The 16,792-nt window shown below is 35.1% G+C and overlaps 1 protein-coding gene and 1 long non-coding RNA gene across 6 annotated transcripts in view; one reads left to right on the top strand and one right to left on the bottom strand.

The window, feature by feature from the left end:
* Positions 1–16,792, bottom strand: part of LOC139993509 (peroxidase) — a 34,027-nt gene extending 17,235 nt beyond the window's left edge. For 3 of the 5 annotated variants that reach the window (XM_072015293.1, XM_072015295.1, XM_072015296.1), the window contains exon 1: positions 5,342–5,509. In XM_072015293.1, coding sequence (XP_071871394.1) covers positions 5,342–5,423 — 82 coding nt within the window. In that variant the 5' untranslated portion in view covers positions 5,424–5,509. Of the gene's footprint in view, positions 1–5,341; positions 5,510–10,981; positions 11,349–16,629 lie in introns of those variants that run through there. The other 2 variants (XM_072015297.1, XM_072015294.1) reach the window with 2 other exon arrangements.
* LOC139993519 (uncharacterized) lies at positions 11,714–12,525 on the top strand. The gene is made up of 2 exons (XR_011801399.1): positions 11,714–12,138; positions 12,240–12,525. It is a non-coding gene; the product is annotated as an uncharacterized lncRNA (long non-coding RNA).

The raw sequence follows: 16,792 nt of genomic DNA, 5'->3' as shown, positions 1-16,792 counted from the left end.
CAACGATTTTTTCTCGCGCATATAATTCCCCGCTCAGCCTTAGTTTCCGAGATATTCATGAAAATATTTTTACGTTGTAACCTTGATGCGCGTTAGATGTCGCTTAGGTTTGGATTAGACTTATCTACGGACGTAATTACATATACGCATTATATGCCTGGGTCGCGATGAATTTACATATCTCGAGTTTCAATTTGTGAAAGGCAGATAAGAAAGAAATGCGACTGTAGTTAATGTTGGCTCGTACCTAACCCAAACTTAATTCAATATAGATCATTATGCATGCTGGCTAGCAGTTAAAAAAGTTTCGATGTAATTTCCATCGAGTAATTTCAAGCGAAACGAAGAAGCTCGATATCTATTTTACTACGACAACCTTTTACATCGCTCGAATATCTATTATGCGTAACTACAAATTTTCTCTTGACTCATTCTGTGTTTACGGATTGAAACGCGAGATTGTAAACTCATGGCGTTGTAAACACGTAATATAATCATGCCGGTATATACGTAAGTCTAATCGAGACCCTAAACGGCACTCAACGCGCATCAAAGTAAAGATATCAAAAATATTTTCATTTATATGTGGAAAGTCGTTGAAAATGTTGATTTCTACGACATATTCAAGAATCGTCAAAGCCGGTGAGGTCTTCTAAATAATTATAGAATTTTTTTTTTTAATAATTTATAGATACTTTAAATGTTTGCGCGCTTTCGAGATTTTCGTCGTAATATTTATGTATATCTTAAAAAAAAAAAAAAAAAACAGAAAAAGTTCTACAACCGCACACTGATCTTGAGAAAGACGAAGAAACATCTCAAAACAAATAAAAATCTAAAATTATCCCCTTCGATTTTGACTGTCCAACGCGTGCGTGACAATAAATTGTATTTTACATATAAAGTTTGAAAAACAAAAGCTCGTGTTGAAGTTAAACGTTAAATCATCCAATGTATTTTTTATTTCATATCTTCAAAGTAAGTATTTTTATGTCAATGTGTATTTACTAATACCTAAACAATACATTCTCCAAGAATACGTATCTTTTATGATATACTGGAACAAAGTGTATTTTTCAACTTACTGATATCGCTGCTATCATCAAGATATCAATTATCCTAGAATGGAATTAACCATTGTAAAACCAGAGCGGAATTTACCATTCTAATACGTACGTATATTACTCGATGTTAGATGCGGCAGCTGTACTATGTATATAAATTGCACACAATAAGCACGATCGATGATCAATAAGACGCACCGATGAAACGTATCTGCTTGTTATACTTGTAGCGATAACACGGAAAAATTTGAACGATTATAAAAATAAAAAGAAATATATAAAATTTATCATTTTTAAACAGATAGATATTGACACGATGAATTACTTTCGTAGGTATGTATCTACTTGATTTTTGTCTTCTTATTCAGATCATACGGATGCTAATTCACGCATTTGCGTAGACAACTTGCACGGTTTTCACTTTCACTTTATACTTCACGGTTCTAACGTCTGGCTCTGACTACTCTTGTATAGCAACAACTACTTTTTCTAGGACAGCCACAGCTGGAAAGATTGAAATAACACGTTCCGTGTACGAAGAAGGTGTAAAAAATGTAGAATAAAGGTTAAGCATCTTCTCGTGCGAATGCCTGAACGCCTTAAGTTTTTCATAAACAATTGATAGATAAAAGTAAATTTTCTCTGAGGAAAGAAGACAAATATTGAACTTTCGTGATTATGAATGAGCTACATTACGAATTCTATTTTCTTGTTCTATCATACGTTACAAGTGGGAAAGATATATGATTGGGATGAATGTGTACGAAGAAATGCAAACCTAATCCTATTTCTAAGCCAAAATAAACTAAGATGCATACATCGGACATAAATTTTAAGCGTTAGATATAATTGGCACCGATTCAGTTTCGGCATCTCGCTTCTCTTCCAGGAAATAGCAATCTTTTACTGGAACAACGTTATAAATAAGCGTAAATTCAGCATTTTCCAGAATGAACGATTTAGGTGTCTCTTTAAGATAGAATTCCAAAAATAGTTTAGCGTAAATACCATAATCCACGTGAAAGAGCAGCGAAAAACCTGAAATCAACGATCTTCTTTCTCGCTACTATCGCTAATACTGTTCGCTAGTATCGTCATTTCGTAAAACGTAAGTAAAATATCAAAGTTTCAAGAAAAGTATCTCCGTCATACGTATACATCCAAATTATTATCTAATCGCCTCTATTTTCCTATTAGTGCGAATGTAAACTCTGAAAACATGTACCATGGACCATGTACCATGGTACTTCTGAAAGAAACTATACTTGATCCTCTTCCTTCTCTTCTATCCCACTCTCTAAACGTAAATATATCCTTATCATTAAAATAACTTTTCAACGAAAGTAGTCGGGTTTAAATTTAGCATGATCATAGTACAGGTTGATTCGTTCGAAGCTACGCACCCTGATCGCCACTCTCGCCGCCCTCGCGAGAACGAAAATAGAGTCGAACTCGGAAGTGCTGTTTGGAATCGAGCCACCCTGTATCTCCGCGTTTCGATTCGCAACACGGGACCGAAAACTGACTCACGAGCCAGATACGATTATGTAGACTCACCTTCCGTTCTTTTCATCGGTTACCCCGACCTTTAAGAAAATTTCGCGAGATATTTATAACTTGCGAGACGCCTCGTGTTCCAGTAAAACGAGATCTCCACGCCTGTTTTCCGTCAAACGTTTTAAAATCGAGTCTCGTTACGTCATGGCGTGTTACAGCGAGTAAATATTGGAAATATCTGACAATAATTGCGTTATAACGAACCATCTATGCTCTATGCATACAGTTACTGTTTTGTTATTAAGTAATTTAAATTAATTCCATAGATGGTATTGTATAACGCATATTGAGATAACTCGTTTGTATTGCTCGACACATAGAATCCAGCGTATTCTACGACGTATTCAGCGTAATGAATATCGAACGACGACTGGCATAAATATTTTTCTTATATGCAAATTACTGAACCGAACCATCCATCATATTCTCTTTATTTATTCCTTTTCCTTCTTTTATCATACTTCGGAAAAGCTTGTAATTCGACCACTATTAAACATATAGAATATGTTGAAAATTCGAAGCTCCAAGGATAAACGAACAAACAAATGTGATGCCTACTTGATATTACAGTATCTTGCAATTATTCGTGTCACGTAAAGCCTCAATCGTGTAATTACTTGGCGATTCGTTCATTAAACGTAATAAAAATTATCTTCGCTTGCTTGAAATATTCGTAGCGAATTTCTCACATTTTTTATTATCTACAATTACCATAATCGCCCATTAAAAAAGATATTGTAAGTTTACTTTGTATGAATTGTATTGTACGTGTATTTAGATTTCTATATAATCTAAAGATATTTGTTCTTCTGAAGAGATCACTTCTTATTCCTATACAGATAAGAGCTACGTATTATCCAAATAAAAAAAATGTCTGAAGCTTGAGAAAAAGATCAAATAAAACAAACTATTCTATGAAGTAGATTACGGTTGGAATAGATCTCACATTTTAATGATATCAACAGGGAAATACGCAAGATAATTTAAAATAGTAATTTGTGAGATTCGAACGAATAGTTACGTACTATCGCTGACTAGCTTTTGAACATTAATATCAAGAGAAATTAATTTTTAGAATCATTGAAAATTTCTAAAAAAAAAAGCAATGGAAAAATACATACCCAGTCGAATAAAAACAAGTCATAGGTCACGTGGTAAAGACCACCTGTTAAGATATTCTTTTCATTGCATGTTTGTATATCGCATTGAAATTGCTTGGCTACATATTTACTAATGCAAAATGAACGTCAGATGTATTTCCAAATTTTTTGTTTAAATATCTTCTCCTATATACTTCTTTCATATTTCAAATTATATTCTTGCACGTGTGTATATATAATAACGACAGGCTGCACATATTTTTCATTCCAAATGTTATTAATTTATATGGTCTATACGTTGTAAAATTAATATTTAAAACATTTTGTCTTTGCTACTACCTCATACCAAAATAAATATTCCATGGATAAAATATTTAGTCGTTTCTACGGTGCATCTTGTAAAAATATTTTGCAAATCTTTTACATTACTCCGCATTTCTTTTACATTTTTCTGTTATCCAATAGTGTGCATCGATAAATTTCTTGCCACGTATTTTATTTTTCCGCAAAATTATTTTCACTTTCTAAAAATAACATGGCAATTCACTTCTCGGCTGAGTGTTCCATTTAACGGTAACATGTCACTGTTTTTATTACGTTTAAACTAGTTAAACAGATAATTAAAAAAATGGTTAAATAGTTAGTTAATTTTAAAACGGTTCAATAATTAGATAATTTTAAAACAGATAGTCAAATGATCGTAATAGAATATGTTGTATCTCGTACTGAATTAAGCAAAAAATTTCAATTTTATTGCGCAATTAGTCACAATATTTTCCTGCGAGTGAATCATACGAGTCAAAGATCTTATTTTCTACGTCATATTTTGTATTACGTTAAAATCCTACAGCCATAACATTGATAAACAATCGAGTGTTTTAAAAATTTGTAGCTTGACCTAGATAACACTGCTGATAAAAGCAATCAATATTACTATTCATTTTCATCCAGCAGGCTTACGTCTTAATACGTATTTGACATATTCTAGATAAATTGATATTCCATTTTTACTTGCTATAATAATGTAAGTCATACTGATAATCAATTTACCATTTTGGTGACTCGCATTCGATAATACGATGGCAGTGACTGTTAAAATAATGTAAGCACAAGGTGAAAGAGTGCAATTACCTAGAAAATAAGTAATTATGTTCCATGTAAATGACACATTGCTAACAACTATGTCTCAAACCGTAAGAATTATCTACACCGGTTACGCCTGTCTGAATTTCTTCACGCAACAAGCGTGCTGAGGTCATAATTTGAAACTTTGAGTAAAAGCATCGATTGATTTAGCCGCAGCTAAGATCTATGCGCTTTGGCCATCAGTGTCTCCTTTTAGATCTGCGGAAATTTCTGTTTCGGCGTTCAAAAGCGGTGTATGTATCCAAGCCTGGTTAATTTTATGACCTTGCTATGTACATACATATATCTATCACCGATAGTACCTAAAATGTTATTTACAATTTTTGTTCGTTTTCGCATTAAACGCCGCAAAAGGAACACTGAGAGCCATAAAAATTTCTTACATGTAGTACAATACGTAATATGTATGTATATCGGCTGATAAGAATCGTTTATGATCGTCGGATATGAAAAATGTGAGTAACACAACATTACCGGACACGTGATCCATAGGCTTCTCCAATCCATGCATCGTATAGGCCCAACGATTGTTGTCGGCCGGCACAACGAGGAACATTTTCAACACGCAAAAGCGGGACAGCTGTGTTCGCGTTAGAAACGATATTTCCCACACATTCAACGCGTATCTTTGGTAATTCTCGCGCCAACACGAATCCGATTAATTGAAATTATTTATTGACGAATTGAAAATATTTATCTTTCGATAAAGTGTCAAATTCAACGAATTAGAGCGATTTCTTTGATAAACATTCTACGATAGATTCTCGTTGAAAGCTGCTCGTACAGGTGCGTTCACCTCTGACAACTCACACGAGTGAAAAAAATATTTGCGGACGCGCTGCGCTCACGAAAACTAGCTGCTGAAGATGAACCGAAGATTCAACGGTATCCAAGTTAACGAAGGAAACTGAACGCGAGCACGACACCGCGCTGCAGACTGCAGAATTCTCTCTATCGTCTCTCTCTTTTCTATGTTCCCCCCTCTCTTGTGCCCGCTTACCACATTCAGAATCTTACACACTCTCACAGTGTTCCATCTTTCTCATTCACACTCCATACGAACGTCTCTCTCTCTCTCTCTCGCTCCTTCAGAGTTTCTGTACGTTGGACTGCACGAGAACGTTTCTTACAGTGGACTGATCCAAAGCTCTTTCATTTGTCGAAAGTAACGCATCTAGTTGAACGCTTGTCTTGCTCCGAAGTTCGTATATTTATGGGAATTTTGTCCTTTTTTCCTTCACGAAGCGTTCTATACTCTCGCAACAAGCTCATACTATTTCCGTTTCATTCGCTCGTACAGGCGCGCGTCTCTTTCTTGTTTGTTCGTTCAAGTGCGTGCATTAAGGTGTGTACACACTGATAAGATGACTGCACTATGCAAGTTTGTGCTCCTAAAAATAGTATAAATTATAAATCAAAAATCTTCCCATGCTCTATGATGCTATTAGTTAGAACGCATAATTATATCCCGTTTAATGTATTGTGCGATAGATAATGCAGGATTGTTCGCGCGTTATGTAACTGCGCATGTACCTTCACGGCAAATTCATGGCATCCTCCTCCTCTTACGCTCGCCAGCTTATGTGACTTTTTTGCTTTTTTCATTCTGCGTTCCATGCATTTGCACTGTCTTACTCTCACCTCCGTTGGTATCCCGCACACCTTTATACTACATACGTCTTTATATGTCTCTTTTTTACCTAAGAAAAATTTTGTGCTCCTACTATCTTTCTTTACCTTAGCGATCTTCGCAAGATCACTCTTATTATACAAAACCGTGCATAAATCTCTTTCCATCCTTCTTTAACCCCTTTTTCGCTCTTTCTCTCTCTCACTCTCTCTCTCTCTCCCTTGCTCTCTTCCCATACACATGCGTGCGCGCAGACGGCACACGTACGATAACACAACCTTCCACATTTTATCATGCTTCCACTCGTTCGCTTGTGTACTTCGATTTCTCTCTTACACACGGTACATATACAAGCGATGATCAACTCCCACTACTGCTATACCTGCGCTCATCTATCTGCACGTTGCATATTTCCATCTTTGTTTAACTACAATCTCTAGATTTTTCTATTCCTTTCTCTCTCGTACATACATTACGGTACAACATAAATTTTCCGTCTTCGTTTCGTTAGCGCTGGTCATTCTCTTGATTTTACGACTTGCCCGTGCAAGTGTGTATGTGTTTACTCGCTCGCTCGTTCATTCGCCAGACCCCACTATCAGGATAGGGTCACCTTATTCGGTCGAAGAAAAAGACTTCTATCACTCGATGAACACGTGCTCGTTCGGCTTCCCCACCGCTCGTTTCTCGTTGCATGCCAACTCGTAAGCGTGTTCCAGCCGTTCCAGGTTATCGCTGGCCGATTCTTCGTCGCATGATTTTCTGTTTACCAAACGGGGATGTGGAAACACGTGTTCCGTATGATACGACGTCTTCGAAAAATGATACGAATCCTTAATAATTGAGAATATTCTCGCGTGTCATCGATCGACGTTGGGTACGTAAGTAAAGTAGCGATAATCGATATCTTTCTTGTTTCGTGAAATTGAGAGCGGCTTTCACGTGGTCGCTGTTATTGCGAGCTCTCGAGTTTGAGCTTAACCGAAACACTCGAGTTTTTACAAACCTAATAGTTTATCGGTTCTTGTTTGAAAACAAAGTCGTGAAAAATTACAACTTCCATAAGTTATCTTTCAACATGGCACGAAATCAAAAGCTTGCTCGTAAATGTTCGTTAGTATGTTTTCAATTTGCACGAAAATACCGTTAGAAATTTGTTTGCGTTCGATCGATGAATTGGAAATTTCTTTCAGTCCCGTTAGAAACAAGAATTTGTAGATTCTCGAAAATTAGTGGCAATAAATCGTTGATTTATAACAAATGGATGATTATTCATCGTGGTCGGATGATCATTAACCTGCTACGCCCTGTATTAAATTTATTTCGTCGCAACATAAATTCCTAGAAAATTGTTCAGTAGAAATACATATTTCAGATTCGTGCAAAAATTTTACCATTGTATTCAACTATCACAAATCAATTCATTCCTCTCACGATTTCCTTAATTTCCCATATTTAAAAATACATACATATTTGTTTGAGAAGATGTTTGCATTCGGTGCAAAATTCACCGAGGAATTTATAGATACAAAATTAGGGACAAATCAAAACCAAATTTCTTTTATTTGTAAGCTGCCCTCCAAACCCTTAAACTGTATATGGCAAGTGTGTGGTACCCTACCAACAGCCCAGTACTTTTCCACTGCTTTCACTGTGGCCTTCCTGTCCTGCGCAGTACCGATATTTACACAAGGGAACGATATGTAAGTAGAGAAATGGATACTCGCTATATAAATCGATCTATTAGGTTGTCCCAAAAGTTTCCAAATAATATAAGTCCCAAAACTATTATAAAACAAAACATGTTGTGTACCTATTATTTCCTTACAAAACCTAGTACTTATTATACAAACGATACAATGGTTACAACCGATACTAAATAATAAATCTAATATCTCTTATTTCGATCTTATTATATTCTTCTTATACAAAATTAATAGATTGTGATATTTGTTTTGTGAAAAATAAATTGTTCTGTAAAATTACTCTCGTATACGTTATACGTGTATTTTAATAATTATACATAGACAATCTAATAGCGCAGAAAGATCTATTTTAATTTCTGATTGAATTATTATCGTTGGACTGGCACTCGAATTAAGAATAAGGATTAAGGACTGTGTTACCAGATCAATGCGTCTATGAGACGAACGCAGTTATAAATAAGAGGGTGTTAAATCAATTGGAACTGAAATAAGTACAGTCATGAATCACGAGTGTATCTATCAATTGAACTCTTGGTACAAAGGCTACGGCAATGACGTTCAATTAAGAAAATTGAAAAATTTATGGAATCGTTGGTTAAGAATATTTCTAATCAAATAAGAACAGCAACTAGTTTAACGGAAGTTCATACTCAAATTGTAAATGAATTTTATAAAAGCACGTTTATATACGTTTCGTTACTTGAAAGACCAGACTATTTCATTTTGAAAATATCGTCGTTTGATATTTTAAAAGTTATCCTTGAAGATATCATAAAACGTTTTCGCGTGTACTCGCGAGATCGTTATACCGTTTTTAGGATTCCTCTTGGCACTTCCTTTTTCGATAATTCATTAACAGTCGAAATACAGAGAACTACTAAGATCCATCGAATGCAAAGAATATGTGGCAATCAATTTTATCTCGAAAATCATATATACATTCGAGAGATTTACCAATTAAATTTAATTCTTTACTTTAATTCTTTGTATTCAATGAAAGTCTACTTTCTGTGAAAGCGATATCTGAAATAGAAATCTTGCACGTTTTCCGTTCGAATAACCTAGCGTTTAATCCTACAGCTATTAATATTAATAGGGAAATTACAGCGACATCAAAATCGATGACCGAAAACTGAAAAAACTATGTGGATTACGTGGTCTCCTTTATCGGCGTGAAATTTTCCATAAAAATGACTCAGATCGACTTTCATTTCTCGAATTTCACTTCAAACAATTTATATAATGAAAATAAATTGTAAAAGTATACAAATTCTTATCGGGTCGATTCTGTTTCGATTTTCCTACGCTGCTCAACGACTCTCGTGATGATTCTAGACTCTTCGAAAAAATTGAGAATTTATATTATACATTTTAGATCTTCAGTCAAAGATTAAATATTGAACTTTATGTTCAAAACTTGCATGTTTGCCCTTTCGTATTATTAAACGAGACTTTTAACCTTCCGTTTCTGACGTCAAAGCATCCTTATCGGAAGTTTAACGTCAGAGTATTGATTAGAAATTCGGAGCAAGTGCAGATGCAGCAGCACGATATTCCCAGCAGGATACTTTTTATATATAAAGTTAAGATTTTAATTACCATGTCGAATAACAAATTAAAGTAACAAGGGTCAACCGATCAAACGTTATTGATAATATAGGTATTCCTTTATCAATATTTACAGTGTAAGTTTTCTAGATTTTTTTATGTAAACATTTATACGCGTTATTACTAAATATTTGATTTTTGTATATAATCATTAAATCCACGAAGATACGTTGCGGTAAATAATTTCTAACATTACATTAATACAATCAAATTTCAAATCTGAAGATGTATTTTAATGTAACTAAAACTAAATAATTGAGAATATAAACTTATACGTGACAAGAAGGATATACGTAATTGAGACGTATGTTTGAACATGTTTATTAAGAAGATTAGAATTTTATTGGTTTGATTCTGTTGTGTAAGATGTAGTAATGTACTAAACTTTGTCGTATTATACTTCAGAATTCCTAGCTTCTAAACAAAGTTGTTTGAATACACGAAAGTCTGTTGACGTAGGAGCGATCAAATGTCAAACCCATATAAATATCTTGAGTTAAATGCAAACGTTTTTTCTTTCAAGTAATTTTTCCAAACTGATTTGTAGTAATACGTATATGAATGGTACAAATTAAGAAAAAGTAAAATTAAAAGAAAACAAAACGTTAAATCCTGTCAACAATTAACCGACATTTCTCATCACTTAGTAACTAGTAACACTTTCTTGATTGCGACATGTTGACCAACTTTTAAATGTTCACTATCCCTATAGTAAAGTTAAATATCGTAACATCTGTTTATGTCAATCAACGAAGACGATATACATACTCGTTTCTATCCATATCCATTTGTCATTACTGTTAAATCGATTTGAAAAAAAGTTTTAACGATTACCCGATCTACCGTCATAAAATTACAGTTTCGCATCTATCTACTTCCTTAATTATTTGTTTTATCACGTCATATTTTCCGAACCGGGACAACGCCGTTTTCGATATATACTTTTCACATAATCAAATTTATACTATCTATAAAGTTTATATTAAACAAATATTCCTAAAATTACATTGAAAAATTCAATTAAAATTAGAAAAAGTGCTACACTTTACGTATGAACGTAACGAAGTTCGCGCTTTCATTTTGAATTTCTTTTTTTAATGGCTGCTCCGATTTTCTGCATAATTCAATGCCTACACGACATTGGCGACATTACAGCTAATTATGACTTACCTAAATATGACTTCTTGAAATGATCGACTCGCAAGTTTTCATACAGGAAGGTGAACACGTCCACGCCCATTTTTCCGTTTGCAAATAGAATAGTTGGGCTGCCGGAGCCCTACGCCAATTTTAACTTTTTGGAAAATTGGCGGACAACAACAGAGCTAATCTTCCGTGCGATCGATAAAACGTTTTTCGGACGCGACTCGAAAATTCTTGACCACTATTTACCAACTGATTACTGGACTAATTATTCGGAACGATCGGTAGGAAAGAGAATCGGTAAGTGACGACCAGAGGAACGTTGAGTTTAAAAAATAAATAATCAACAAACTCTCACAATTGGGCGTGCTTCCTGTACGATCGACTACCCGAATTCGACTCTCCCGGTGGAATACTGCTATTCCCCTCTACCCGCCCAGAACGTCATCCTGCAGGGCGCATGCGCTTGTCCCTATGGAACTACAGTATGCGTCTATGTTCATGCGTACCAACGATAAAAGATCATTGTGCAGAGGGCGATAAATGTTCGATTCGATTTCTCGTTTCGCAGGCTTTCAAACGAATTAATTAGGCACGTTAAACCGCGAACACTCGCAAACGATCGTACTAGCGATGACTTTAAGCAACGATTAAAGTCTTGCATTATGGTAAAATTGAAATCTCGCGCTATAGTATTAACGCAAACACGAATGTAGCTTGGAAGCTTGAAACGAAATCTTGCAATTTGGTTATGTCAATCATAGAGCAGTGTTTATGGATTCTTGTCGAACTAAAAGTGTTTAGAAATCGATATAACTGTTCGTTTTGTTGTTTGCTTGACACAGTTTGAAGCGGTTCGAACGCATCGCTAACTGTAAAGCATCATGGACCATGACTTATTTAATAGAGTCGAGGGTCGCATTTTAACTAGAGTATTAAACTTGTAAAGAGCTTAAATATTGTCTATTAATTTCAAGACGAACTTCGCTTAAAAGGTATTCTAATTTCTTAAGAACTCTTCCGATTTAAATATAACAATCACATCAACAAAGTTTCTTTTCAGGACTCCAAGGTCAGAATTGTTTTCTGGAGAGAGTAAGATTTATAGAATATACGCTTTGTTGCGACAATAATCTATTATGTATTTGAAAATAGAACTTTCTATGCGTTAACTCTTCGTGAAAGTATCTAAATTTTAACGTGTCTTTAAAACAATATCGCTAACGTAACTGCATTTCTCAAAGTAATTTCTTAATTTTTTCTTAAAGTCGCATAAAATACAAAGTGTTTAATTGCACCATTCTATGTAGATAACTTGAGTCTGCGTATCAATTACAAGCAAGAGAATTAGAAAGAACAAAACAGAAATATTCGTATTATGCGCTATAGCCTACATTCTAATGAAACGCCTTACTAAATGAAAAATTCGCATTCCTCGGTGAAATTCCCATTCTGTTCGAGTTGCTGCATTTCGCGAATTCCTTCCATACGATTGCAAAAATGAAGAATATAAGTTCGCTATTTGCCAGGTGGCGTACTTCTTATAGTGCAGAGGATAGTTCGAACGAAAACGAACCACGATTGTTCTACCTGTATTGCTCGCTCTTCCACCTCGCCATGAAAGCCAGTAAAAACCGAATAGTGGGGAGCGGAATAGCAAACTCGGCCGTTTCCCTAGGAAGGTAGGGGAACGAGAGGAGACGAACCATACGAAGATCGTGCGGAATGGTTATCCGTCACGCGTGTATCACGTGCTCGTTCGACCGGCCGGCATCTTTACCGTTTCTTGTCTGCATCCATCGCTGAATTTCTTGTGCGCTCGAACGAAATTTTCAAATCTGCCTTGTTTTTATCGAAATGCACGAAAAAGGTCGAACGATTGATAACAGCTGTTTAAATAAAACTATATTTGAGTTAAATTTTTAGTATGTACATAATTTGAAAAAGCGTGCGCGTTCTATTTCTAACGAACCTTGAGATAACTAAAATTTAGATACATATTGCAAATGTAGACATCGTGGCATAGTCATAACCACAAGTACACCGAGGATTGACTCATGGTTAACGAATTCCTTTTCCGTATCCGAGTTTAAATCTAGTTTTTCACAATGCCATTCTGTCGTTAAGATTGTCACGTAGTCAAACTCGAAGATGGTATCCCGCTGGGTGTAGTCATCCACATACAATTTAGCAATTAAGTTAGAAAAATGTACCAAATGTTCAGCTGAATAAATTGTAAAGTACAAATTAAATAATAAAAAAAAAAAAGGTTGTCACCGATCGGCTGATCATTAAGGAAATAGAAGTATATAATTGACTTTTTGGTAAATAATTTGACGTTGAAATTTTATCATTATATATATATGTATATATATTTTATAATGAATTTTACTGAGTTGCAAAAATAATATAAAAAATAAGCTTCTAGTTTGCCTCGTGTGTTATAAATCTTTATAAGATGACATTTCCTGAAGGTGGCCAGGAAAATCCGTACGATAATATGTGCATATTTAGTCATCTATGTCGAAGAAGTTGTATCGACGTTTACTTTTAAAAGCGTTATGTAAAGTGTACTGCGTGTAACTATTTAACAAGGCCGAAAGATTACAGCAGTATCATAGCGAGGAACTTTAGATCGAGTTCAGAAGAAGCTTGAAGAAATATAGTTGCGATTAGCTAATCAGTGCGGTTTATGACTGTCACAAGACATTTCCTGCTTGTACATTGTAAAACTGGCACGTGACAAATATTACAAACACATAGCACAGGTCGTTTTATTATTGTTCGTTCGTCATAGTAGAGATCTATTGACTTTGCATAGCGCGTTGGTATTTTCCAGTTTTTGGCCCATTTCGCAAGGCGTAAGATCTTGTGGAATTAAATCGTTTGAGAAATGAAGAAGTATAAGTATATTTCCAACTGATGTTACGAAAAATGATATCTCAAGAAAAGACCAATCTACTTTAATCCATTTTTTTCACACAAATATATTATTTAGGTAATAACGTCGTTCTTAAGAGACAATTAATAAATGAGCATTATTTCCAAGCTTAAGATAAAGCTTTCTCGAAAGTAAAGTTTTATCATATATTTAAATGGATTCGTTTACGATGTTGTTTAACACGAATCATCAAGTTGTGACGAAACTGTTATAAAAATTTCCCAATCAAATATTACGGTTGCTTACGCAGGGAACACACATAACGGGAAATGTGCCTATTAAGCGAATAGTTAATTGAAATAAATGGAGAACTATCCTCTCTTCGATCGAACGATGTTTGCAAAGAATTGAGTTACTTCGAGGCACGTGTTACACGCATTACATCTGTTTAATCATTCTGTAACAAATACCGTAAGCTAGATGTGTGTGTGGACGTTCACCGTCTACATGGCCTTATTTTCTACCGCGTTATTTTTAGTAACTGGAACGGGTTAAACTTTATTAATTCAACGATAATCATTTATTTTGACGAGAGAATGAAAACCTTTAATTAAATGTAAAATTTTATAGCGCGTCGATGTTATCCAAATAAAAATTTCGACAGGCAGTCGGATAAAATTTCTACAAGCTCAAATTTTTTTATTTATTATTTCAGAACATTATACGAGCATTAACATCGTTGTTTGATTATTTCAGGTAAAATTAAAATAGCAGATAATAATTGTAACAACTTTAACATGTATGCTCCTGCCATTGTTTTGATTTCATTTTATTGAATATAATTATTACTGTTATTGCAACATAATCAAGACTATTATCTCTGAGCCAACTGAATCACCTTGTTAATTTCTAATGGAAGCATTATCGCACGAAACAATAAACAATTATCTATGTTTATGTCTTATTGATACATCTTGTTGTTAAACTAGTAGAAACATCAGAACACTCCGATGTTTTCAAAGTATGAATTGACGCTGCCAGTAATGTATTCTGTTGTTTGCCCTCGTTTATCGAGAAGCGTTCTATTCGCTATTGCATAACAATGTGCGATGACGACCGAGAAAGTGCCATGAACGCGTCACCTATTATTTACAGCATAGAACTGAACACCATACTGCTCGTTCGATAAAAGCGAATACAATGCTGTTAGCGGGAATATTTGATTTGAAAACGAATGCGAAAACGTATGTTCCAACGTGATTGCGTGAAAATTCCATTTTCTAGGTCACCGAAACGCAAAACAGGAAACTATCGAAGGAAAGTAATCCTTCCATCGAGTTACGAAATGGTTCTACGAGTAGCGAAACGTAATTACAATTAACGATATAATTCGAACATTAATATTTCAAGCATCGCGTGATAAAACCGAAGTAACAGAAACAGAAACGTGACTAGAAATCATCTTTACAAGCTTTTGTCCCGTTCGATGATTCTAGTTTCGATTACGATTCATTCGATCGTCACATGTCTTCCATCTACGGTATTGAACTTTACTTGACTTTCAGATACGTATATATGTATTATTCGTAATTGTTCGTACTCTGATATTAAATCGATGTAGATCTTCGATTAAATCGACGTTAGAAAATTTCTTTGCTTAAAAATAGTCCATAAATTTTGGTTTACAAATTGAACTACACTCATGAAAATGATTGTATAATACTATATAAATATGTTTCATCGTAAAAGACAAAACGATAGCGATGTAGACCTTCGATTAAATCGACGTTAGAAAATTTCTTTGCTTAAAAATAGTCCATAAATTTTGGTTTACAAATTGAACTACACTCATGAAAATGATTGTATAATACTATATAAATATGTTTCATCGTAGAAGACAAGACTATAGCGATGTAGAATTGTTTAAGCGTGATCAATTGCATTATTGCCGAACAGGAAAACATAAGACATATCGTCATTCATAATGAAACTGTAATGTATCGTATTCCGTTATCAACGTTCACCGTTGCTTCACTGTTTTTTTAAAAATAACTATTAAATCTAGGTCACTCGACGGTCGCTGCAAAATTGATATTCGCATTCCTACTACGCCCACGAATAGTCTAGCACGGTTTTGCCGCTCAGACATGTAACTTTTCTGTCAACTTAAGAGGAATCTGCTTTCACCGACCGAAAAATTTGTCCACTAAAAGCCGCACTACGAAGAGACGATAGATATCAAACTTAAAGCAAAGTCGAAAATATAGTTCATCGCGATTTCTACAGCCGGTAATGTGTTTCCTACGTGATGATGTTAACCAACTAAGAATGACAAATATTTTTGTACGATATAGGAACAGGTGTGCCACGAGCAGACACGCGGATACGTGATTCAACATTGTATACATACAATATAAAATATAAAGCGTATCGATCATGAATAAATAAATTCACAAATAAATTTCTAGCACTCGGGACGAAATCGGGGAAAATCAGGACAAAATTTTAATCGCACATCGATGGACCGATCGAGAGGCGACAGGAGACGCGGATCGTCATCTTGTAATCTCTCGTAAAACTTACGATAGTAAACAGTACGACGACGATGATAATACCGCGATATACGAACGCGTCGATAGTTTCTCTAAGTTTGTATAATTTCGATTTACCAGCAGGGGAGGATTTTTTAAAAGCGCGGGAAAGATCCAGTCGATGGTGAATCGACCTGATCCGAGCAAAAGTGCTAAGGCGATCGCGTTAAGATTCGGGGATGAATTATAGAAAGGGTACTCACAGTCGTACGATAACGATGAGGTTTGAAATGAAAATCTTGGCGATTGGTTCACGACGACGTGCTCATCTGCGCCACCGATTTCAGCCACCTTGGTTAGCTTCTATTAGACTGCAGCTCGTATTCGTGCCACCTCTAGTGCGCTTCTGGCTGATCCTCGCTTTTC

Source organism: Bombus fervidus, chromosome 13 (genome assembly GCF_041682495.2).
Source record: "Bombus fervidus isolate BK054 chromosome 13, iyBomFerv1, whole genome shotgun sequence".
Taxonomy (NCBI): domain Eukaryota; kingdom Metazoa; phylum Arthropoda; class Insecta; order Hymenoptera; family Apidae; genus Bombus; species Bombus fervidus.
This window is presented reverse-complemented; position numbering and strand designations above follow the sequence as displayed.